The 26,602-nt window shown below is 40.2% G+C and overlaps 2 protein-coding genes across 3 annotated transcripts in view; one reads left to right on the top strand and one right to left on the bottom strand.

The window, feature by feature from the left end:
* The window catches only part of SPTBN5 (spectrin beta, non-erythrocytic 5), a 179,426-nt gene extending 172,663 nt beyond the window's left edge, over window positions 1-6,763 (top strand). The window contains exons 68-70 of the mRNA XM_075192975.1: window positions 3,577-3,634; window positions 5,894-5,949; window positions 6,033-6,763. Coding sequence (XP_075049076.1) covers window positions 3,577-3,634; window positions 5,894-5,949; window positions 6,033-6,157 — 239 coding nt within the window. The 3' untranslated portion in view covers window positions 6,158-6,763. The remainder of the gene's footprint in view (window positions 1-3,576; window positions 3,635-5,893; window positions 5,950-6,032) is intronic.
* Window positions 6,624-26,602, bottom strand: part of LOC142108146 (cytosolic phospholipase A2 delta-like) — a 68,791-nt gene continuing 48,812 nt past the window's right edge. For both annotated transcript variants that reach the window (XM_075191753.1, XM_075191752.1), the window contains exons 11-20: window positions 22,899-23,034; window positions 20,895-21,031; window positions 20,246-20,468; window positions 17,559-17,676; window positions 15,745-15,882; window positions 15,088-15,195; window positions 13,168-13,368; window positions 11,734-11,894; window positions 10,103-10,289; window positions 6,624-9,586 (exon numbers count right to left, since the gene is read on the bottom strand). In XM_075191753.1, coding sequence (XP_075047854.1) covers window positions 9,363-9,586; window positions 10,103-10,289; window positions 11,734-11,894; window positions 13,168-13,368; window positions 15,088-15,195; window positions 15,745-15,882; window positions 17,559-17,676; window positions 20,246-20,468; window positions 20,895-21,031; window positions 22,899-23,034 — 1,633 coding nt within the window. In that variant the 3' untranslated portion in view covers window positions 6,624-9,362. The remainder of the gene's footprint in view (window positions 9,587-10,102; window positions 10,290-11,733; window positions 11,895-13,167; window positions 13,369-15,087; window positions 15,196-15,744; window positions 15,883-17,558; window positions 17,677-20,245; window positions 20,469-20,894; window positions 21,032-22,898; window positions 23,035-26,602) is intronic.

The following is a 26,602-nucleotide window of genomic DNA, read 5'->3' on the forward strand; positions in this document are numbered from 1 at the left end:
GAGTCCAAAAAGGCTCTGGAGTCCATTCCCTTTTCAGGAGGTGTTCTGTTTGGTCCTCAGCTGGACGATCTGCTTCTAAAGGCAGATTCTTTGCAGAAGCTTCTGTTACACATTCAGGTAGCAATCCAAACCCTGGAGTCGCACGGTTGGATTATCAACTTCAAGAAATCCAAGTTGATCCCATCACAGCGGATGGTGTTTCTGGGTCTTCTATTCAATACCCTTCTGAGACGGGTATTTTTTCCTCAGGACAAGATTTTAGCCTTACAGGGGATGGTGAAATCCCTGTTGATGGCAAGGAGGCCCTCCATTCATTTTGCGATGAGGCTTCTGGGCAAGATGGTATCGTCATTCGAAGCGATCCAGTTTGCTCAGTTTCATGCACGGCAGTTTCAGTTGGAACTTCTGTCGCAATGGAACAAATCTCATCGAAATCTGGCGAGTCAGGTGTTTCGCCTGTCTCCGCAGATGCGCCAGTCGCTGATCTGGTGGCTACACAGGCAGAATCTCTCCAGGGGCCGCTTGTTCTCCATTTGGAATTGGATTCTAATTACAACAGACGCCAGCCTTCGGGGTTGGGGGCTGTATGTCTTCAGGCTCAGCTTCAGGGGTTTTGGACTCAAAAGGAGTCCAAGCTTCCAATAAATGTCTTGGAACTACGCGCAGTGTTTCACGCTCTAAGAAGTGCGCAACATTTGCTGCAGGGAAAGCCAGTAAAGATCCAATCGGACAATGTCACAACAGTGGCATATCTCAATCATCAGGGCGGCACCAGGAGTCCTCTGGCCATGAGGGAGACTCACAGGATATTTCTGTGGGCAAAAGCTCACGTTTTGGCAATCATGGTCGTATTCATTCCCGGAATAGAAAATTGGGAAGCAGACTTCCTAAGTCGGCAGACTCTACATCCAGGGGAATGAAACATCTCCGGATGGAGAGACCAACAGTTGGTGATGAAATGGGGTCAACCGGATGTCGACATGATGGCATCTCGGTTGAATCACAAGGTTCCCCACTACTGTTCCCGTGCGAGAGATCCCGGGGCAGTCTGGGTAGACGCTATGTCCGTCCCTTGGAACTACCGCTTAGTGTACCTTTTTCCTCCGATAGCCATGCTTCCTCGAGTACTGAAAAAGGTGAAGAGAGAGGGTGTTCCAGTGCTTCTAGTAGCACAGGATTGGCCGCGCAGAGCTTGGTACACCAACATGCTCTTCATGGCAGGAGGTTGGTCGTGGCGGTTGCCGATTCGCCCAGATCTTCTAACCCAGGGTCCCTTTTGTCATCAGGGTTTGCATATTCTGGCTTTAACGGCGTGGCTGTTGAAGCAAGGATCTTAAGAGCTAAGGGGTTTTCGAGTCAGGGGGTTCAGACCATGCTTCGTGCTCGAAAGCCGGCTTCAGCCAAAATATATCATCGAGTTTGGATGACATATATTGGTTGGTGCGGAAAGAATGGGTATCCTACATCTTCTTTTCGTCTGGCAAGGTTACTGAGGTTCTTGCAGGACGGCTTGGATGCAGGTTTGCGTCTTAGTTCTCTTAAGGGTCAGGTGTCAGCTCTTTCAAAGAAAACTTGCTGTTATACCTGATGTGCAGACTTTCATTCAGGGTGTTCTTCATGTTCAACCTCCTCATATTCCTCCGGTTCCACCATGGGATTTGAATTTGGTGTTGAGGGCTTTACAGCATCCTCCATTTTAACCTTTGAATTCAGCAGATTTCAAATTTCTTACTTTCAAAACGTTTTTTCTTTTAGCCATTTCAATGGCACGCAGAGTTTCAGAGCTTGCGGCTTTGTCTTGTAAGCCTCCTCTGCTAGTTTTTCATGAGGATAGGGCAGTTCTTCGAACTAAGCCATCCTTCCTTCCAAAGGTTGTCTCTAAGTTTCATCTGAATCAGGATATTGTCATTCCGGCTCTAGCTGATTCCTCGTCTTCTGATAACGATGACTCTATTCGTTATCTTGATGTGGTTCGTGCCTTGAGAATTTATGTTAAAAGATCGCAGAAGTTTCATAAAACTGAGGATCTTTTTATTCTTTACGATGCTCACAAAAGAGGCTAGCCAGCTTCTAAGGTGACCATTGCTAAGTGTATTACGGCTGTTATCCGCCAGGCTTACAACGGGGCTGGGGAGCCTGTCCCTGATAATCTAGGGGCTCATTCTACAAGATCTGTAAGGGCTTCCTGGGCGGCACGCCATGGTGCCTCCAGTGAACAGTTGTGTAAAGCGGCCACGTGGTCTTCTGTACACACTTTCACAAAGTTTTACAGATTTAATGTGTTTGCCTCTAGGGATGCAAGTTTTGGGAGAAAGGTGCTTCGGGCCGTTTCTTCTGAGCGTTCCCTCCCGTGAGACAGCTTTGGGATGTCCCGGTGTCCCCCAAGGGATGTGAGAGAAAATGGGATTTTTATACTTACGTAAAATCCGTTTCTCTTAATCCGTTAGGGGACACCGGGCGCCCACCCTTAACGCTCTGGTTTTTCCATCTGTTTGATTGTTAAGAGAATGTTATGTGTTAAGTTTATTCTCTTTTTTTTGGTTCTCTCTATCTCCCTTTCTGCGGGCTTGGTTAAACATAGACTGGCCTCTAGCAGGAGGTGGGGTATAGTGGGGGTGGAGCCAGAGTTTTAGTTAATTAAAAGTCAAAGTGCCAGCATTCGCCTGCCCTACTCTATACCCCAAGGTCCCGGTGTCCCCCAACAGATTAAGAGAAACGGATTTTACGTAAGTATAAAAATCCCATTCTTACCTCCACAAATGGGAATCGTAGAGTCCACAAAGTTTAAGGAGGCTCCTCCGTCTTCTTCAGAGGTAAGAATAGTTATCATGGTGCCATGTACATTGTTTTATACTAAACTTAATTAATGATCAATCAGCACTGCAAAATAATGCCATTTTTAATGTTAATTGATAGTTAATTAAGTTGAATTATAAAACTATGTACATCACCATGTCAACTATTCTTGCACCAGAATAAGAAGGAGCCTCCCGAAACATTGTGCACCCGCTGATTTCCACTTCTCAAGGTAAAATAAAATAACTCAGATATTAGAATTATAGGTCTGGATATTAATAATGCACCATCCATTTATTGCAATAAGTAAAACCATCAACAGTGAGGGCAAACTGGACAGACAAAGCCGGTACAGAAGAATTTATAACTTCTGTTTTATCACAAATAATGGATCACCTAACAAACAAAGAATCCACTGTGCTCCTGATAACACATATAAGAGTTGGAGAACAAGTAGGAGACCTCTCCTACCCTCAGAGAGTTTTGTCTCACACATACAAAGAGAGACCCTACAACTGTCATGATAATCATCACATTAACTCTAACACTATCAGTGCTGTTAGTAAACTAGTAACCCTTTAGTTACTTTCTCAGGTTTTTGACATCTAAAGTTCTCAAACCAATGAGATGAGGTTCAGTACTCCAAGTGGTGTATCATCATCATCATCATCTTTCAGGACATATTATGACTTCTGCTGCTTTTGTACACCACTGTACTACTTATTTCACAATTATATTGCTGTGTATTAGACACATATTCTTTGTCTATTTCTTTTTCAGATGATCCTGACACAAAAAGGAGGATAGCTGCTTACAGTCCAGTTCTGGAAGTCCCAAGGTTAGAAAATCATTAATAAAATGGCAATATCTCACTTTATATATTGATAGGATAGGTTTTGCTGTACAGATCTGCATCTAGACCATTAGACATACTAAAGTTTTTCTATTTATTTATTTTTTCTAATGGAAATTAAATATTTTTCTATTTATGAAATCTGAAATTGGAGGCCTGAGTTCCAGCGAGCATGCGGTAGCTGGCATGCTGGCTCAAACCTCACACAAAGATCCTGGCTGGCGAGCTATAAGACTCCTCGGTGGGTATTCAATTGTTAGCGTTAACGGAAAAAAACGAGCGCTCAAAAAATATTACCGTTTATCCGGTAATATTGCGCGAGAAAAGCGTTAATACGGTAGTTTACTCACGGAATTTCAGCTCGCCGCTCCCTGCTGAATTTCAGCCCCGCCGCGAGCTGAAATTCCGCGAGTAATTACCGTATTAACGCTAAGATTTTTTGAGCGCTCGTTTTTTTACGTTAACGCTAACAATTGAATACCCCCCTCATGTCTCCCAACCAGTATTGCTCAGCTGGACCCGCAACTATTTATTGTTAAATTGCCTGATAGATTTTCTATTGCTGCGAGAAGAAATCTTCCATAACGCAGAATCTTCATAAACAGACTCCATGGGGTAAATGTATCAAGCTGAGTGTTTTCCGGCGGGTTTGAAAAGTGGAGATGTTGCCTATTGCAACCAATCAGATTCTAGCTGTCATTTTGTAGAATGTACTGCATAAATGATAGCTAGAATCGGATTGGTTTTTCAAACCTGCCGGAAAACCCTCAGCTTGATACAATTACCCCCATGTCCGACTTGGATCAGTTAACTTTTCATCCGACTGAATGGAAAGTCTGATAACTCACTTATCACATCCCTGTGTGTATGGTCATTAGCACATCACAATGGTGGACTTGATGACAAAGTCCTACACAATCTTAACCCTGCACAGGTATGTCCACATTGGCCATGATCATGCTTAACAACCGCGAATGTAGGATATATTGCCACCATAATAACCACCAATACTTAAAACTATCCCTAATGCTTTTCAGGGTTCAGTGTTTCACAGGGGAAGCACAAAAACCCTATCCTGCACTGGTGAGTCCCAATAAGGGTAAACCTGATGATGGGATCCTCAAAAATATGGTTAGGCGCTCATTGACTTAGTAGTGTCATAGGATGTATATGTATAGAAATTATTTTGTTTCAATTAAACCAGTAAGTGGGGGACGGAGGGGGGGAGAGAAGAATATATTTGTATGTTGATTATGTGCACTAAACCTTAAACCAACTAGTTAATATGACAATTAACTAAATATAAAATTTATTGTCATACACTACATCAATAAAAATGCTTTATTTCGCTAAAATAACAAGGAAATAATGTTTTAGCCATATATATTCTTATCTTGGTAACACAATTATGTACTTTTAGGGGTCATAGAAAAGCAGAAAGCCGGGATAAAACTACCGTAATAATGGTAATAGTTTTAACGCTGCGGAAATTGGGGGGAGTTGAAACCCCCCCATAGATTGTTATTTTAGCTAAATGAAGCATTTTTATACAAATATATTCTTCTATCCCCCTCCACCCCCCACTTACTGGTTTAGTTTAAACAAAATAATTTCTATACATATACACCCTCATCAAATCACAATTTGTGACACATTTTTGAGATTGCTTACTTAAAAAGGGGGGGGGGACAACTTTGGTGTGAGCTGCTCTTGCACAAATAGAAAGAGAGCGCAGACCCTTGAATAATCCTAAAGATGAGATCCTGCCTCATGCTCTGAATAGTCCAAGGGCAAAATGATTGACTAAAAGGGCTGTCACTTGTTGCAAAGGGCGTCTCATATTTGAGTATTACAGGAGTAAAAATGAGAAAAATGAAGTTTGATGCTCAGTGCTAAAGCTGGCTGTACATGCTTTCTAGCTACATGGGTCTGTGTATAATTCAGATGAATGGATCCAGTCTCTATTTTAGTTGGTGTTTAGTTAGCCACAGAATTTTGTAATTTACACGTGTCTGTAATTAAACGGATGAGTTGGCACCCCCACATACACCCCTTTTAGACTGGACACATAGCTATATCAGTGAGCATGGGACCGCATTGTGGCTGGGGAGAATCCAGACAAATTTTAGTGTCACATGACTAAATTGGCCTGAATGACTGACAATCATGGAGCGGTTAGTTTAACAGTGAGATTAAAAAAACAAAACATTTAATTATATTTGTTATCAACATTTCCCTGTACAGCAGGACATTATCTTTTGAATCGGACACAAATGACCATACGTTCACAGCTAGCAGAGGTAAGATCAGCATTTCTCAGCCATTACTACTTTCTTTATACAACCTGATAAAATAATCTATCAAACCTATTTTTGTCCCACAGTCTACTCAACCATCGACAGAGGCAATTTAGGACCTACTTACTCTCCAAATCTACTGGAGACAGATGATACCAAAGAGAAACAGAAAAAGGACAAGAATGTTTTTAAGAAGTTCTTCAAAAAATAACAGATATGTGATGTGATGAGACAACAAGAGATAGCTTGAATTCTTGTAAACACTGAAGGCTTATGATAGCTTTTCTCAAAGCTCCACTGACATTTCACATCTAAAAAGCCACATCCATGATATAGCTATAGATTAAATAAGATGGGGCTTATTTTATTAAGTGAATATGGACAGTATGGTGTGATTTTCCTCAGGCAAGTTCTCATTAGAAAATTAAATTCTGGTTCTCAGGATACGAATGAACAGAAGGACCACATTTTGGAAATGAATACTATTTCAGCAGATATACCAAAGTATTGTGCAACTATTGCAATTCAAAAAAAAAAGTAACATTTATTTTAGAATGCTACATTGTAATAACAGATGATTTTCATTTAAATGGGCATAAAATAAAATAATGTATATCCAATTGACCTTTGCACTTTCAAAAGGTAACTGCATTTAAAAAAGTTAATTTATTAAATGTTAAAATGTTAGCGGTACAAAGAATATATTATTTAAATGGAAAATGTTTAGCATACTATTGTAAACGGGCTATAGTACAATGTATGTGTAGAATTGACAAAAAATGCAACGATTTAAAATAAAAGGTTTAGTTCTATGGAATAGTTGATATTACTTATTTGATTCCTGCTTAGAATGCAGCATGTTTTCACTTTATACTGGTTGGTTTTCCGTATGGGTGATACAGTGCTGGCTGTAAATTAGGTGAACTCCTGTGTAATAATAGCAGTGACTAGAGAACAAATACGTTCAAGTTTACAAGATAGCAAAGTTATTCACCATTTCTTTTTAAATAATATCAGAGTGGAATCTTTTTTTTTTTTTTGTCTGTCATGTTAGTCGGTCAAATGACCTACACTGAATATCTGTGTGCAGTTTGTTTGTTCTCCCTGTGTTTGCCTGGGTTTCCTCTGGGTGCTCCGGTTTCCTCCCACACTCCAAAAACATACTAGTAGGTTAGTTGGTTGATATGAAAATTGACCCTAGTCTCTGTCTGTCTGTCTGTATGTTAGAGAATTTAGACTGTAAGCCCAAATGGGGCAGGGACTGATGTGAATGAGTTCTCTGTTCAGCGCTGCGGAATCAGTGGTGCTATATAAATAAATGATGATGATGAATATAACCGTTAGGACATTCAGGTCATGGGAAGTTTCCACTTCTCCCATGAGCTGGAGAGGTCATTTCTGTTAGTGGAGACCTCTATGAGAAGCTTCAGTAATGATTTATAAAGAGTGACCTGAATTAATAGCCAAGTCTTAATTAGAAGTTCCAGATCTATCCTGTCAGGTGAGAGCTGTCAATCACTACGTTGGCTCTCACCTCTGCATTGGTAATAATTAGTTAGTAGTATATATTAATGCTGGGACAGTGAAAGAAATTCCTGGTGTACTATACAACCTCACTCATCTATCAAGGGAGAAAAACCCTTTTCTAAAGAGATCAGGGTTTAGAATCCGTTATATTGTAAGTCAACAGCTCCCGTGCATACTGTGCCAAAGTCATTTATCTGGCTGCAAAAATAATTAACAGGAAGGCTTATGAAAGGCAAACATACAGTAATAATATAACAAGGAGCTATTTATTTAATGTAAAATGTGTCATAATAAAATATGATGTGTTTATTGCATTACATATACACAAGACATGCATAAAAAGTTGCCCACAGACATTGAATCCATTCAGAAATTTTTTTATAAACAAAGGTTCAATTGTTTACTAAAAGAAATACTGTTCCAAAAAGAAGAGCACAAATCATAATTATTCTAGAATATTGTAAGGGCAGTAAATTGCGATAACTTGGCTTACCTCAAAGGGGGATGCCTTTCATTTAATCCTGAATCTTAAACATGATAATATTCTAGGGGTCAATTTTGCTTATTAAAGTTCCTACCTGGCTTCTTTGATTTTTGCTATCTAATGGCTGCTTATTTATCATTGCAAAGGACACCAATTTAAAGTGTGGTGATTGCAGTATACTACTTCCAACACTACCATATCCTCATCACCAATAGGATTTCAGCAGTGGGATATGAAAGCATACTGGCTGGCAGGGTTAGTGACATTGAGGTAGGTCATATATATCACAGCAATGGAGGCATCCATCTTATGTGGCACAGGGATAAACAGTGCATGAGAAACAACCATTAGATACTTCAAAACCAAATGAACAAAAAAATAAAATAAGCATTTAGTTGTAGGACGCATCTTTTACACAGACCAGTCCCTTTTAATAATGCTATTGCAATGTCTTTCCATGTTTTTGACCTATATATTTTTGAGCGAGAATATGACAACGCTCAGAGATTCTCTACATGGTAACACCATATAAACCACTGTAACAGACACATATACCCCTTCATATAGCACCACATAATGCATCAGTTTCCAAAGTTAGCTTTGGAGACAACCGTCACTGAATATAATAATTCCTAAACAGGTTTTCTTTCAGAACACTTATTTTCCGAGAATTCAGACCTCTGATGGATCTATATGAACATGATTTAGAAGGAAAGGAAACTTGCAACTTTGAATGACCAAAAATGACAAAAGACTGGACAGACCATGTTAAGTGTTACTTCATATGTTTCTGCTAATGTTAGGGCAGATCCTTCATTTGTGTTGGTCTATATATCTATGTATTACTCCTTCAAATACCTATTGTCCTACCAGGAGAGGGCTGGCAAATTCTAGCCTGGGGGGCAAGACTCAACTCAGCAGCCTATTTTGATGTGAAAAAAATGCAGGTGGCCCAGCCCAAGGTAGCACACTATGGTACTGACCCAGGGGGCATCTGCCCCCCAGCCCAGCCTACCACTGTGTGCTGCTACTCTGTGGGACATGTTTACACATTGCCGAAATATAATAACAGGTTATGTACATATATAAATATAGTACAAAGGGATCTGACTTTTGGTGGACTACATACCCCTTATAATGTAACGGTCTGGGCCTCCGTGGTGTCAAATCTGCATTAATCAATCTACTAGGCGCAGACACATCGCACTACAAAGGAAAGTCATGCACAAAATGTGTGTGTAATTTATCACATTTTCCTATAAATCAACTCATGTCCAAGGAGTATTGGTTTCAGTTGAGTGACAATCAGCTAGTGTGTAGGCTACGTGTAAAACCTATGCACTGTACTTTAAGGAAACTTAATACCTCTTAGATTGCACCTATATTTGCAACAGAGTGCATGGGTTCAGATATTGTCACTAGTCCTCAGCTTCTGTTTTTGTGAAATGGCGTCTCGCAAAGCCTGTAGGATCATTTCCTCGTTGTTCTCCACGTTATATTCTGTCAGATTTATTAGTTTGTTGAAGTCCTCCTTACTGTAAGTTAGTTTAAGCAACCTGTAAGGTGACCATATGCCAGACAGGTCCACAATACCTTCTTCTTTTTCCAACTCTGTTCTCCTCTCAACTCCTGTGAAGAATCAAAAGCAGCGTTGCAAGGATGTTCAATAAATACTCTAATTTCATTGTTATATATGGCAAAATGGGACCATTCACAGAAGCCTATGCAGGGTCTATGTGAAGCTTGAAGCCTAAGGCAAGTTGCCAAACTCATGCCTTTTAATAAGCAACAAATATGATTTACACAGGTTCTGGGGCTGGGTGATTGGGACAAGGTGAGATGATTATCAAGTATACATTTCATTATTTTACGTGGTTCTAATCAAAGAGCCTCAGAACCTGTGTAAATCATGCGTTTCTCTTATTAAAGTGATGGGCACCCCTCCCCTTCTAAAAACACACTTTAATTGCAGCATTCACTGTATGTAGGTGCACATAATAGTGAATGGGGCACATACCTCCCAACTTCCAGCGAGTCGGGATAAATGTGCCAACATGGGACAGTCCCTTCAAAACGGGATTGTCCCGACAAAATCAGGACATTTAGGAAGCATATTATAACATATATGGAGGTGGAATAGTTTACCTGGACGGCTGAACTGTGTAAATGTGTCATTTACTAGTGGAAAGTGCAGGATAATGGGAACATCACAGTTCTCAGAGTCGGAGAATACATGACATTCTTTAGGATTTTGTCTGTCCTCTTCACACACCTCTATTTTAGGAAAGGCCAGTTTATGGTCGGCGCAGTAACTGTGGGTTCGTTCCACTGACTGAAATGAAAGGGATTCAATGAAGTTGAAGTACAGTGTATCATAATTAGTAATTAATAGATAGATTTTAGTCACCGGACACACATTCATTCCATGTGCCATACATCTCCCAGCCCACACTCACATCGACAGGCAGAGGAACACCACATGTATGCAATATGTCAGCCATACGTCAGGTCCTATAGGATGCAACACATGCTGCAGCTATTCAGAGACGTTTGGTCTTCGCCCAAGGTATGCAACCATTGGCTGTCCAGGTGTTGGGAGACTACAAGTCCCAGCATGGCCTGTCAGCCTGTTGCTCCGTGCAGGCATTTTCCCAGGACTCAATGGTTCATCTCCCAGCCCTGAAAACAGCAGATGTGTTACACTACAGCTTCCGATTGGTCTTCCCTCACACACATTTCCCCTCCCTCCACCGAATCAAACAGCCCCTGTTTTCATCCTGAGAGACACTGGAGAAAGGGCTGCACTATGTAACCCCCAGGGAGAGAAAGGATCAGGTTAGTAAAATTTAGTAACTAGGTGGGCAAATTTAATTGGACCCAGATCCCAGGCCCTTTTTACTGCTGGATCCCCACAGCAGCTGCCACATGGTTGCTATCGTAGTAGCTAAACCACCTCATAACTCAGTGTTTAGTAGAACTGGGATTATTGTGGTGTCTGTGCTGTGTGTGGGGTGGGGGAAGTAAGGGGGTGAATGACAAAAGCACTCACACTAAGAACACTTAGCAGACACTCATTAGATCCCCATTGGCCTGGGTCAGCTGTAGATGTGTGGATGAACAATTTTGACAGTAACGACCCCTAAACCTCACAAGCAAGTGTGGAGGCGCTTACAGGTCCATAGAACTTGTGAGAGAGCTAAAGAAAAATAAAACATGGGAGCACACGTATGGGAACAAACAGATAGGAGCAGACAGGGTGACCACAAGAGACATAGAAGGCATACAGGGGAAACAAGCAATGTGGAAGCAGATGTGGGAAAAACATAGTAATTTGCTGCAATGCTTAATGCCTTTTGTCTAGATTAGCTCACAATTATATACGATGTATCCAGGACATATTTGAAAATGAGGTGTGACAATGTATTTCTAGCTGGTAAAACACTTTATAAAATAAATGAATAAACAAAAAATATGGAGGAGCAGATAATATATAACATAGGGGACTTTTACACTAGTACCACAATCCCATTCCCCATGGTTCCTAGGATAGTATTACTCCCATCTACCTAGGGCAACATCCCTGAATGCATGATCTCCAATTAGTAATATAGTGCTCTGACTCTTTAACTCCTATAAAGCTCAACTAGCCTATGTCATGGATGCTGACAGAGAGGGCATGTGGTATTTGTAGTGTTACACCAGCACAGATTCGGTAAGCCTGCTCTACAATGATATGATAGTAAACGGAATGTTATGTATTATTTTTCATCACTTACAGTAAACTTATTTGACAGCCCATAGTCAAACGATAGGATTAGATCTACTTTGCGTTCTTCTCGGAGCAGCGGTGGGAAGCTGGCATTGATGTAATATGCGCTGTCTACCAGGCAGAGCTCCTCAGTGGATGGAGTCAGCATGTTAGGGTAATTATGTAGCTCTGTGTTTAAAACAAGCAAAACAACATTGCAGGAACAATGAGCAAACTGGTCCATGTCTGGATTCTACCTAAATCTTCCTATACATTCAACTATATTAAAATTTGAAATATAGAATATACAAGTATGCACCCATAATCTTTGCTATTACAATCTATACTTAATATCTACTTGTAAAATAAATTGCACCAAGATGACTTTTCAATGAATACGAATTGTTGATGGAACTTCCTACAGTAAGTGGGTGCATTTACATAATTCCCCTGGAGAATAGACTTATCTATAACAGCACTTCCTTAGGCATCTGCTGGTTAGTATTTTACTTTGCGTCACTATTTCAGCCTTAGTTAAACAGTTAGTGCTGCAGTAAATAGGATGCATTAAAATGTTGTTTATCAGCCATAAGACAATGCAATAGTCCAGAAATATGTGTATTCATTGTAGAATATGAATTGGGGAATATATTTTAAAAAAATTGCCTTTAGCTAAGAGGGCTCCACAGGACTAAGGCAAAGTGCAATATGGAGCAAGATGAATCTTTATTAAGGTTTGTACCGATATAAATTACATAGTGACTGAAAAAGAAACTACTTTCCATGCCAAAGAAGCCACTAACACATTGTGCATATAGCAGGGTTACATTTTGGAATTGAAGAGTGTGGGCCTAAGACGCGGTAATTAATGTTCATGTGCGACTCAACACACAAACACTTATGTAGAGATTTACTCAGTAATAATCACAGAAACAAACGCTGACACCTGCGGACTTTTAAGAGGTACTACACATAATAAAATTAGAAATTTACAGATCTGTACATATATTTTGAATAACTGTCTATCAGACTTTTTTCTTGTCTAGTTGGTGTGTTGATGTAGGTTTTGATTGACATGTATTGCCATTATTTCTGTCTCACCCTGACAACCTGCAACACCTCATCATTCATATCATCCCATCTTTATTGTATCGTAACTCCCAACACTGTCCCAAAAGCAGGTACACGTGGCACCCGCTCACCATGATAATGTCTGCAATCAACATGGTGAGTGAGTACATACTTGACAAGGTAGTCCCAACATGTGGGATGTTGCAAACTGTCGGGGCAATCCCTTCAATATTGGGACAGTTGGGAGGCATGAATAAAGATGGCCCTAACTCAACCCAGACTCAAATAGTTACAATATATAGCTACAACCCCTCCCCCCCCCCCCCCCCCTGCGTTTTAGAAGACTTTCTTCATGAGGTAAAATTTTCTCCATTACAAACATCTGACTTACCATCAAATGCAGAGAATTCCTCCTGTAAGGAATAGTCTGCATGCATCTGTAGTCCTCTCAGGAAGTTGTGATGTTCCCCATCAATAGGGCGATTGGTTAGAATTTCCCGCACAGCGCGGCTGAAACCTCCTGCAGGCTGGAGCAGGCGTGTGCCCAGGCCTGAGGTGGCGGTTCTCCTGCTCAGCAGAGCTTCTTCTTCATCTGTGGAAAAGATATCGGTTTAATTGGCTGTGTAACAAATGTCATTGCTTATATATATATTTTTCATTACAGTCATGTTATGCTTACTAAATAATCATATTATTGCAATATAAACAGAGAGTTTTCTTTATTTCAACCATCATTATAATAGGCCCATCATCTACCTAAAATACTGATCTGTTTCACCAATAAGCATAATAGTAATCTTTGAAGAGAGAATGAGACAATTCAAATAGGGGCGATTCATTACAGCAGGAGGAGTCTAGTGCAATGTACAGCTGAGCCTATTTCTGTGTATTACAGTATCTAAAACATAGGTGATTGGAAAAATCTGCACTGTTTTAGGTACCGAACATCCCTTGGAGTCTTGCCATGCGAGACTCTGATGGGACTTGGGCTAGAATTGAATAGCCCCATACAGATTTAGCATTAGGCACAGAAGCAGAGGCTGAGAAGTGTCTCTTTACCTGCAAGATGCAGATGTCAAACGTATTTATTTCATCATTATCAAATGAGAAATAAACAACCGTGGTTATCTTATGTGATGATGAATTCTATAGGGTAGCTGCACTTTTTTTTATTAGGTTTTGGAGAGGAAGCGGGTACAGAGGAGAATAGAGAATGGGAGAGGCATAGAAAGGGGCCAGCGTAATATCATCCAATGCAAAAAATTGCTTATCGCTGCGATGAAAAAAAATTACTTTTTGTCGTCATTTTTTTCTTTATTGAACATTTCGCGTTTACAGATTCAATGTACATTTCAAGACAATTGTAAGTGTTAAGTTAGTTTTTTCTCAATATTTGTTACACCAGTCTACATGATGAGGTCTATAGCTTCATTTTGTTACTATTTAGCATTATTATACCGCTGTGGCACAAAAGCAATCCAGCGAGGGGAGACCAATTGCTCCGGAGGACCCCGCGGTACTCTACCTGAGCCCAGTGCATGTGTGTGGGGGACAAGGCAATAGCCCAATATATCATTTAGAGACCTGGACTGAAAAAAATGCTTTAAAATCAACAAATTATTTTTATATTGCTTTTCTTTGGTTAACGCCATCATGACTACAAGTGCTGCCGCGATACTTGATATAAAGTCATTCCCATACAAAGGTCTTCACCGGTGAGAGCCCGCTACACTGAAACCTGGTGGGGTTATCACTAGAATATATCAGTATATAAGGCAAAGCAAAAACAAGCCCTGATCAGGTCCCTATATTCTTCTTTAGGATAGAACTAAAGGTTCCAATTATGTAAATCTGGAATTCGTCGCAACTCATTTTAGTAGGTGAATAAAAGTGTTTTTTGTCCCTACATTGTTATACTGTTTCTTGTTTGCTGTGTAGATACCGAGAACAAGTTATACTTACAAAGTGCAACCGCTGTAGACTGAGCATTTGCTGATGTGAAACGGTTTCTTATAGCGCTTGTGCCAACTCCCAGTATTGTACAAAATGTGAAATGGAGCAATTAATTAAACCAGTGATTCCCAAACTATGTGCCCTGGCTCCCTTGGATGCTGCAGAGATCTCACAGGGGTGCCAGGGCCAGTGGTAAGCAAGGCGGGGGACTACTTGGCAATTATTTTGGCTTAGGGGTGCCTTGAAAAAATTATGGAGACCCTAAGGGTGCCTTGAACTGAGAAAGTTTGGGATCCACTGAGTTAAACTGAGAAATAATGATATAATTCCATACCAGCAACAGAAACTGCAGGCTTACCAATTTCATGTACATAATCCCTGGTGAATCTGTGCCACAAATGTTCTGTGCTGACCGCTGCGAACCAAGCGTCCATCAGATTTACAGAGAAGATGTTACTCCACAGCCCTAGTAAAAGAGAAACACCACATTAAGTAAAAGTGCGTTCCCGATCATTTCTTTATTATTGGAAGTTATGAGGACAAATACAGTATATACCCAATAGGCTTTTCACGGAGATTCAAATCAGAAGTATTAGGAAGCTTTTAACGGCGCTGTCTGCCCTGTGGATAAGTAGTAGTTCCTCTAAACCTCAGCACTATTGGACTGTGGTCACAAAACAGTGGCAGCCATGAGAGGAAGGAGCCACTAGGTGGCCTCAAACACTGGATGTTTTGTACATGCTGTTCCTCTGTGAATTAGATATGACTTTTAATCAATCAGAAGCTACATTTACATACTGGATGGGAGTTTAAATCTCTTGCACAATTTTCACTGACAACACTCTTGACTCTCGGCGCTGGTGACTGTAATCTGGGGTTAGGGGTCATTGTGCAAAAGTGGGAACAGATAGATACAAGCTAAACCCCCTCCTGTGGGGAGCTCTCTTTGTCCCATACTGTATCTGTCTTCAAGCAGTGATATTCTTTACCAAGAGGATGTATGAACTTGACTCACCTTGCAGGTAGCAGATCCTGGACTCTGGAAGTGTCTTTGTCCGTCGTCCCATAAAGAATTCACTGCCAAAGTCCTCTGAGCGGATAAAAGCCCCATATTTAAGGAGCCCCACCTCATAGGGTGAGAACTCACACCACTCTATAAAAGAAGGAAAATAATAATAGATATGTGTTATGATGAAAGCTTATTTTCTCTTTATCATTTCAGTTTTATAACAATGGGATTGTTGTATTTTCCATTAAATCCCATTCTGTAGGGTGACACACAACGTGGGCTATATGTTTTACCTTTAGGAAACAGGGCACTGGAAATCCATAAACCTCTTGGTTCCTTGCTCCTTATCAGTTCACAATTCATCATCACCAGCTATTTATATAGCGCCACTAATTCCGCAGCGCTGTACAAAGAACTCACTCACATCAGTCCCTGCCCCATTGGAGCTTACAGTCCAATTTCCCTAACATACACACACACACACCAAGAGAGACTAGGGTCAATTTAATAGCAGCACATTAACCTACTAGTATGGTTTTTGGAGCGTGGGAGGAAACTAGAGCACCTGGAGGAAACCCAGAAACCCACACAGGAGAACATACAAACTCCACATAGATAAAACCATGGTCAGGAATTGAATTCATGACCCCAGTGCTGTAATGCAGAAGTGCTAACCACTAAGCCACCATGCTGTCCACAATTAGCCCAGCAAGGAATCCACCAAAGGAGCAGAGCTGTTCTACCAAAGATTTTCAAAGAAAGGGATTTTGATCATGTGTACAAAAACAAACTGTGGGATATTCCAAAGCCATACTCAACAGTAGAAGACTACTGGCCAGGTATTATCAGTCACCTGGAGACTGACTTTCTTACCAATGGCGGCCTTGCACAGCAATATCAGCTTTGTAAAGTTTGGAAAATGTATATAGAAAAAAACAGGTGGCTGCTCTACATACTTGGACCACCACTGCCTCATGACACTGCACAAGAAAGACTCTGCCCTAGTCGACTGTCCCATTAGTCCAGAGGGAACGAGTATGCCCACCAAAAAATAGGACTGCCAAATTGCAATCATTATAAGCGGGAGATTGACAGATAGGAAGCACTGTTTCTCGTAAAGAACAAACAGGGCGTCCGAGAACTCCTAAATATATAGATCCACAGTCCGCGTACCACATCCAAGGAGTTGCTAGGGTGAGTGCACAAGGATGGTACCTCTAGCTCCTGGTTTATGTCAAAATCTGCAATTACCCTAGGCTGAAACAATCATTAGTTGAACCACCTTGTTTTATTGGAAAAGCAGGTATGGAAATAGCTGCCAGTGACAAAGACCAACAAAGCTGAATAAAATGCCAAATAAAAAATGACCTTTCAGGTGTGAAAACCCAGAGCAACCAGCCTTGGTAGGACCCTTATACTGAGCAATCATGAGTCCTAGAGTCACATCATAAAAGCCATCCCTGTTGGGCACTGGCAAAAGACGGGGAGTTGAGATATAAGGTCTGGCCAAAGAGGAAGGTGCTGTGGATGCCTAATCACCAGACAGTCCTTGTCTTCCAGGTACCCCTGAGTCCCATAGACGGCCAAACGCCCTCATGTCTGAGGCTGGGGCCAGAGATGCTAATTATAGATTGCTGCAGGGGAAACAGATGGAGGGAGGGAGGTGAAGGAAATGGGGATTTATAGGAAAGAGTCAGTTCTTGTCCTACAGTGTTCTGGCTCCCAGTGGATGAACCCACCATCTGTGCCCAACTATTCATGAAGATAAAACAGTATGAAAGGAATGACCACAGAAATTACAAAAAAAGTAATCTGCAAACCTTTGTAATCCAGTGTGGATTTCTCCACTGATTTGACATTCATTGCCAGGCAGAGTGGGAGAGGGTTCTGTCCGTGGCTCAGTGCTTTCCTCTGATCAGTCAGCTTGGTATCATTGACCTGTTGAAAATAACATTAATATTAATGAAGATCATAACTGCACCAGCTGGTTTATTAAATATTGTTATATATGATGTCCCATAAGATAAAAAATACAGAGATAAAAAACATTCAATACTACTGTGATCATTAAAGGACAACATGCTGAATAGAACAATGGCAGTGTAATACCACATATAATTAATTCAATCTTTAATGCTTAGATGGCAAAAAAGTCCAGATTAAGCACTTTTCTTTTAAATATATGGCATGACTCACAAAGGTCTAATTGACCAGGGTTCAGCTAAACGCACACCTTACTATATGCAGCAGCACACAGGACATTAACCTAGCAAGTTGTAGAACCACTTGTTACTGTTTGCAATCAGCAAACATTACTAGTTTACTTAGAGAAAGTGCGCAAAATACTGCAAAATGCACGTGGATTGTGTACAATATGATAAACACGCATTGCACTTTGCTAATGTGTCATAACACATGATAACCGTGTTGCACTGACACCATAAATTTTCTATCTCACATCCAGGTGTATATTGTGGTGGATGGGCCCTATTTGTGGCTGCTTTTGTAACCATTAGTAGTGCAATTTACCATCTATTGGGTGAATAAAGCATTGTACAATCTAATTCGTTTTTTCCCCCATATGAATGCAAAGACAGTGCTTCATCAATTCATCACTGAGCTCCTGCAGTGACGTCACTGGGGCGCATGAGCTCCTGCAGTGACGTCACTGGGGAGCATGAGCTCCTGCAGTGACGTCACTGGGGAGCATGAGCTCCTGCAGTGACGTCACTGGGGAGCATGAGCTCCTGCAGTGACGTCACTGGGGCGCATGAGCTCCTGCAGTGACGTCACTGGGGCGCATGAGCTCCTGCAGTGACGTCACTGGGGCGCATGAGCTCCTGCAGTGACGTCACTGGGGCGCATGAGCTCCTGCAGTGACGTCACTGGGGCGCATGAGCTCCTGCAGTGACGTCACTGGGGCGCATGAGCTCCTGCAGTGACGTCACTGGGGCGCATGAGCTACTGCAGTGATGACACCACTGAGGCACCACCTAAATAAAATTCATGAGGGCTGACTTGTATTTATGAGGAACTGGTTTCTAATGAAATCACATTCTGTATTCTTATTAATCTACAAAATGTATCCCTCCACTATGTGTATATATCAGGTTTTCTTGACATACGTGACCAGTGTTTTTCATTTTGTATCACATTGAACATATAATACAGATTTTGTTATTGCATCATTATAATTACACTGTACAGAATAATATAGTAATAGACAGCTTGAAGGTAATTTAACAGAAATTCATTTTCCAGAGTTATACTAACATTCACACAATGGGAAGTGTAAGTAGGAGAGAAGCCTAGTCAAATGTCTATTCATAAATGTGTATTACAGCCCTTCTATTTCAGTTGTGTTGATGCGTTACCTAGGTAACCGCTACTGTTACACAGCTGAGTGTCAGAATTTCCAATACTTCAGAAACATTCACATAATAGTTTACAGATGTGAGAGCTACACGTGAACAGGACAATTGCAGGCCAGTATATTCATCTCTGCATCTCACTATTCACAGAGTAACACAGGAATATACTGCAATAAACTGTATCAATGTTACCATACAAAGTGCCATTCTTATGTAACCATAGTCAAATGATGGTAAAACTAGACTACTTTTGTACAGTATATTGAAAATGTGTAACATACAGTAAGCCAATTTTGCTATCACACAAGCAAGCCCACAATAGTTATTTCTGAAGTTAAGACAGAGAGATGTCATTAAAGACAAAGCCCATCAGGTTGTGTTTTTAATAAAGCGGCCATTTTTTAAAACAAAAATGCTGGAAAACCGCTGAGAATCTGGGAGTTGTCGCAGTAGCAGCTTAATAAATAAGCCCCCTGGTGTCTGTTCCTATTATTGCAGGGAATTAAATAACACAATGGATGTATCTCTTTGTAGAGATACGCCTTGCTCAGTACCATGTGCTTTGTGCACCTTATGCCAAGGTTCACTGTAAATCCTAAAGAAAAATCTTCATCTGTTATTTACCATTTTCAGTAATTAATTGGGCACTACGGCATAGTTTAATGGTAGGCTATAGGTGATAACTGCTAGCAAGCTATATGTCAGCTTCTATTTCTATTCATTTTGCTAAAAATTACTTTATCTGATCCTTATGTTTTACTGAAAGTTCATAAAGCACCGTACATCAAAATTACTATTGATTGACAATTTGAGAGTTGCCTAACACAACATATGCTTAGGGCTCCCAGTGTTTTGAATTTCCTAGGATAGTCGCCTTATTTTCTACCCAACGTCTTTACCTCACAATGCTTATTTTCACTTAATTAAGACTCCTGTTGACATCAAATTAACAAGGTAAGGGGAATAGCTTTCTATAACTGTTCTACACGATTTGAGACCTAGAATAATGTATGGGGGTAATTGTATAGCCTGAGACGTTTCTGCTTTTCTTTTCAAAATTTTGAGAGCAATATATATGCTGGGCTTTATTACTTATCCATCGGTGGCAAATAAACTATTATGTACACAAAATTCACCTTATCATGAAACATGGACTCTATTAGCAGACCCCACATGTCTGTGAACGAAGTCTTGTAGCCCATTCCTGCTCGTTTTCTCAATTCCTCCCGATAAAAAGCCAGACGATCAAAAGTAAGAGCAGAAGTCTTGCTTTTGGCCACGTTTCTGCGAGCATCTTCTATTGGTTCGGCCAGATCTTTCTGTGACCAGTTTGGGTCTTCATATAGTTTACTTATTGCCCTGCATGAAAAAAAGAAAATACACATATCAGTCACAAACGTAAGCATTTGTAATGTGTTAACTGTTGGGTAGAAAGATGGCTCAGTGGTTAGCACTTCTGCCTCACAGCACTGGGGTTATGAGTTCAATTCCCGACCATGGCCTTATCTGTGTGGAGTTTGCATGTTCTCCCCGTGTTTGCGTGGGTTTCCTCTGGGTGCTCCGGTTTCCTCCCACACTCCAAAAACATACTGGTAGGTTAATTGGCTGCTATCAAAATTGACCCTAGTCTGTCTCTCTCTCTGTCCGTGTCTGTGTGTATGTTAGGGAATTTAGACTCTAAGCTTCAATGGGGCAGGGACTGATGCGAGTTCTCTGTACAGCGCTGCGGAATTAGTGGCGCTATATAAATAGCTGATGATGATGATGAATAAGACTTGTTCTCACCATGTGGACCCAGATGCTCCAGTAATGTAGGACACACAGTCCAACAGATTCAGCTTCTTCAGTCCAGACAGGGTACCATAAAGAGACGTCATTGCCCTGACGCCACCGCCTGTTGTTGTGACCGCAATCACAGGAATCTATTTCAACAGACAATACAGAATCAGACGTCATTCGTGAGATCAAAGTATTAAAGAGCATTAATATCCTCAAACAGCTTAACTATAGTAGTGAATGACAAGATCTTCTTGGGAAGGGCCGCATGCGTTATATACTAAATTATATGATAAGCTAGAGTCCTTCGCTTTCCAAGCTGGGTCCACAGAAAACATTGGAATAACACATTTAACTTATTATCTGCCAGTAGACCGGATTGCATAAGGGCTAGTAGGTCCCTTCTTCATCAAAGAAGGTGAGGTCAACATAATTAGTGCTCTTCTGGAACGAACAGCATCCATTAAATATTACTCAACGCAAGCACTGCAGAACTTTTATGATGGATTTTGTCATTATAATTATTATTTTATTATGAAGATGAACCAACTTATTTCATTACATAACCTTATTTTGCAATAGTAAAAAGTTTATGTTGCAATAAGGATCGTTAGTGTCTTCGTTCCGTTCATTATAAAATGTATAGTTTCGTGTTTCCTAAATAACAAACTGTGAAAATATTTTGCTGCCCTTAAATTAAGAAAGTTATGGAAGTGAGTAGGGCAAAATACCAAGATAATAAGAAATAAACATTTTAAAATAATTTCTTACCCATAGTTGATGAAAGGAAAACGGTTAGAAAATGTTGTCTACTATTACTAGAAGTTGTTTTAGTTTACAGGGCACACAGACCCTCATGGTGAGAAAATGGTCAGAGAAGCATCATCAATAAATTCTCTCCTTTGCGGTTTCTGGGAGATGATTGAGTTGCAAATTTTCTGGCTCAGTGGATAAGAGTCCGCTATTGACTCATTACCACAGATCTGAAATTATTTCCACACTGCTAAGATGAAGGTGAATTGATTGATACAGGCAGACAATGGAGGTGAGAAAACAATTTGTATAAGCTGATCACACACAGGCGAATCATTCACTGGGCTTGAGCACACAGTGACAGAGTCACGATCTAGTTTGGCACCACACGTGATTGGCCATATTGGACGATATCCGGTCGGTGTTCTGGCCAAACGGCTGGATCACTCGGGCCTGGTTAATGCAGTCAGAAGATAACTGTACACACAGGCTGATAGAGGTTAATTTTCGAATGCATTTTCCAACATACCTGCTAATGATCTGCTCCATGTTAATCCGATACTTAAAGGGCATCATGTTTATTATGGGTACACATGTGGCATTATTTGACCAATTGGTTGATATCGCTGGCAATAATGCAGCATACATAGCCTGCATAAATGTTTTATATACAATCTATTTAAGGGACTTTGATCATGTTCTTTGGAGATAAACGAATTGCATTTACAAAGTACATTTCAGTATACTCCCAGAAGGAAACAGTGATTTCACTTGGTTTATGTAACAAATAATGAGTTTAAGAATAGGAAAACTTAGATTTAACTATGGTGCTGCTACTAGTTCAGTTTCACATTTTAACCTTACTTTGGAAGTTTTCTGTTTGCTTATTTTCCCATATTACACACACACACACATACATACATACATACATACATATATATATATATATATATATATATATATATATATATATATATAATCTATATATATATATCTATCTTTCTTTAGGACATGCACGTACAGTAACATGAATTTAGATGCTGTAGCAGTGCAGACTCTTTACAAGAGTCTATACAGGTCTTGTAACATCCAATGGCTTTTCCTCTCCCACTAGGAGACACTCAAAACTGACCAATAAGATATAGCTCAGGCCAGGCCAGAAGATTAGTCAGGCTCTTCCAGCGAGGGGTCAATCTTACTTATTAATAATGTAAATGTTGGTTGTAAAAAGTTTTACAATTGGGAGTGGGATTCACAAACCTCGTGATCCTCTAGATCTCTGTCGAGCTTCAGAACCTTCTTTAATGTACTAGCAACAAGTTTTCTCCTCTGGGAGAGGTAAAGCTTTTCATCATCACAGAGGTCAAATCCCAGACGTACATTCAGTTGATCTGTGCTGAAAGGTAAAAGGTAAAAATTGTTATTTATTTGAAAATCAAGACAAGTTATGTCTAACAGGCCACAAAGACAGCTGAGTAGAACATAGGACCTCATTTAGTGGTAGGAGCAAATCTGGCATAATAGTGCACATAATAGTGCACATAATAGTGCACATATGCAACTGGACAAACCATGTTTTGATGCAAGGGGTGTAAAAACAATTCGTCTGGCATGTAGGGAAAACACTGCCAAATTTTGCACATATCACACAAATACACAGGTTTGATATTCTCACTTCAATTTAGAGTTGAGCTAGGACACTCACTAACTCTAAATCTGACTGCACATTTTAGACTCCCCCCCCCCCCCCCCCACCCCTTCCCTGCAGCATAACATGGTTTTGCCAAGGTACAAAATTGCACTTTCTAGCAGAATTTACTCCTATTTCTAAATGAAGTGAACAATGTGCAACAATTGGCACAAGATAGAAATGAATGGTATTTAAAGTGTCACAGGCTTAGCAAATAGATTAAATGATTCTTTATTTGTAATTTAAAATATCTTGAAAAAGGTAGTCATCTTTATGGCCAAAATTATAAGACTACCTAAGAGAAAACTGACATGCAAACATGACATTTGCAATAGCCAGAGAGACATTTAATAATGAGTACAACCCTGTAATAGTGGTTATAAAACGTATCAATACTGCTGTATTATAAAGTGCTATTGCTATTTCTTGGGTGAAACTGATATAAAGATCAAACCCTGGCTCCATACAACTTTAAAGCATAAATCACATAAAGCATAAAATACAATTAAATTAAATCTGAAATATAAGCAAATATCTCATGAAAGTAAAATGAAGAATGCAGTGTAATGTGGTCAAAGATATATATAATGCTCAAGAAATCTTAATCCGGTCTAGGAAGTACATCTGTAAACGTAAAAGTGGTAAATGAGTGACATCATCATCAGCTCTTTATATAGCGCCACTAATTCCGCAGTGTTGTACAGAGACCTCACTCACATCAGTCCCTGTCCCATTGGAGCTTACAGACTAAATTCCCTAACATATACACACACATAGACCAAGAGAGACTAAGGTCAATTTATTAGCAGCCAATTAACCTACTAGTATGTTTTTGGAGTGAAAACCCATGCAAACATGGGGAGAGCATACAAACTCCACACAGATAAGGCCACGGTCGGGAATTGAACTCACGACCCCAGTGCTGTGAGACAGAAGTGCTAACCACTAAGCCACCGTGCTGCCCCAACATTCCTCTATTGTTGGTAGTCTATTGTTTGTGCTCTGTGCACCACTGAACTTGTAAACAGACATTGCCAGGTGTGATAAGCGGTTTACGCACTGCACCCTGACTATATCCCGCCCTGTGAAGCTGTCATTGGCCCATTTATTATGAAACTGGCTGCTTGTGCCACAGGTTGAAATTTGCAGGTAATTGATCTGCATTTAATTTCTTGTTTTAGTTTTCACTTTGAATTAATGTACCAATCCTGGAGTATGCCCTTTCCCCCACTGTTCTCTTTACGGATTATGTTCCTCCCACAGAGTACCATGCTGCTATCACCTTACACATCAATAATACTCGTGAAACTTTAGCAAGTTCAAGTTCACAAACATTACATTTTGAAAATCTGCATTAACCTGTGAACATAGAGCACATGAGTCGTCATGATGCTGCTCCAACCCAGTGTGAAATAGTATTGCAAGATAGTACATAGTGGCCTTCAAATACTAACTTCCACTAGTCTAGCAGTAATCCACCAACAATGTATGAACGTGACATATAACAGACTGGTTTACACACAATGGCAACATTACTTCTGTGTGACACACACACACATTTTTGTACTCAGTGACACTCCGAGTGGGTAAGATGGTGTCCTGGTTCTGGAAAGTGAGTTGGGGGAGAGTAAAGTCATGTTTTACAGTTTTATCATGTTTTTTTCATTTTCATTTATTTTTAATATTTATTTTATTTGTTTATTTGGTTAATATTGTTGATATTTTGCTTTTTTTCTGTCAAGGCCTGCAGGTCAGCATGTGGAAGGTGACTTGTAATAGTGATTTAATGATAGATTGGGTCACCTCTTTATGAAGGAATTCCCTGATGACGTCACAGTGTCATTGCTACATCTGCATTGCAACCTCAATGTGGAAAATAAAATTTTGCATCGGGGACGCAGATCTCACATTTTCTAATCACGAGTCTGGGTGCCGAAGCAGCCCCCGTATTCATTCTAGTAGTGGGAGTAAAGCACCCACCCACTGTCCTGTAGCAACTGTAGATCCACTTACTGCAGATCTTCTATGGAGTTGACGAAAAGGGATTAAGAATTGTTGTTTTTTTTTTTATTAACAGGTTTCTTCTAGTATGGAAAGATATGAAAGGCAAACAATAACTCAATTTTAATTAATGCAAATCCTCAAATATGATTTTTAAATAATTATTTATGCTAAGTTATGGCTGAAATACAGCACCTATAAATAATGTTTATCTCACTTGTTTGTCTGAAAAGGACTCTGTTCACTTTAAAATGTCAAATCTGCAAAATGACTAATCATGGCAATCGCGCCCTTCCTACTCCAATTCATTCATTTCAACAGACCTTGCCGAGCAGGTCTTTGGAACATTAATACTTTTCCTGGACCCACAAGTTTCAATCCAATAATTTTATATTATTTTATGTATATGGTTAGATGGATTAATAATCCAAGCGTCCACAGTAGAGAATATTTAACCTAAATGTATTGGGCTGAAGCTGATTGAAGTGGGTATATTGATTGCATGCGATTGGAGTCCAATGATCTATCAACAGTCCTACATTCTTCATAGGCTGCAAACAAGTAAGGCAGGTTAAAAGGAAATGTCCACTCTACTTATTTGAAATTGTTTTGTGTGTGACATGATTTAATTTTTTTGAGAAACTATTTGATTACAAACAATCAGTTCGCTAGAAATACAATCGTAACCTATTTGTCTCAATTACATATTGATGTGATTGTACAGAAATGCATTAGTTCAGGGGCGGTACAGTGCATCATGGTGTCCCATAGCAAAATTTGGTGGCGGTTCCAGCGACTCCCACTCTGATGAACAGCACCAAACAGGGTCTTCTGAGAGCGGAGCGGGGACTTGGGCTTGTGAAGTGACATTGCTGGGCTCTTACCACAGGGACCCATAGCAGCCGCACTCTCTACAGCAGTGATAGTTCGGCACTGCAGTACCTTGTTGGTGAGCGGATAAAAAATGTTCCATGTTTGGCAAAATTTACAGCACTTCCAGACAACCTTTGTGTCCGCCTTGTCCTCACTGGATACTGTGTGTTCACCATTTTAGTGTATGCACATTTGCCAGTATGACCATGTGGCTAACTGATCAATGCTAACCTCATTTTTAGAGGACAATGGAGGAATGTTCTGGCTGTTAGTTGTCACTTTCCAATATCCCCGACAATGATGCTATACATATAACTAATATTATCAGGCTTTGCATACACATTGGGATCAGTTGTCTGGCTATCAGTGTTTATGGCCAGCTTTAAGACTCATGCCCACA

The sequence above is a fragment of the Mixophyes fleayi genome, chromosome 12 (assembly GCF_038048845.1).
Source record: "Mixophyes fleayi isolate aMixFle1 chromosome 12, aMixFle1.hap1, whole genome shotgun sequence".
Classification (NCBI taxonomy): domain Eukaryota; kingdom Metazoa; phylum Chordata; class Amphibia; order Anura; family Limnodynastidae; genus Mixophyes; species Mixophyes fleayi.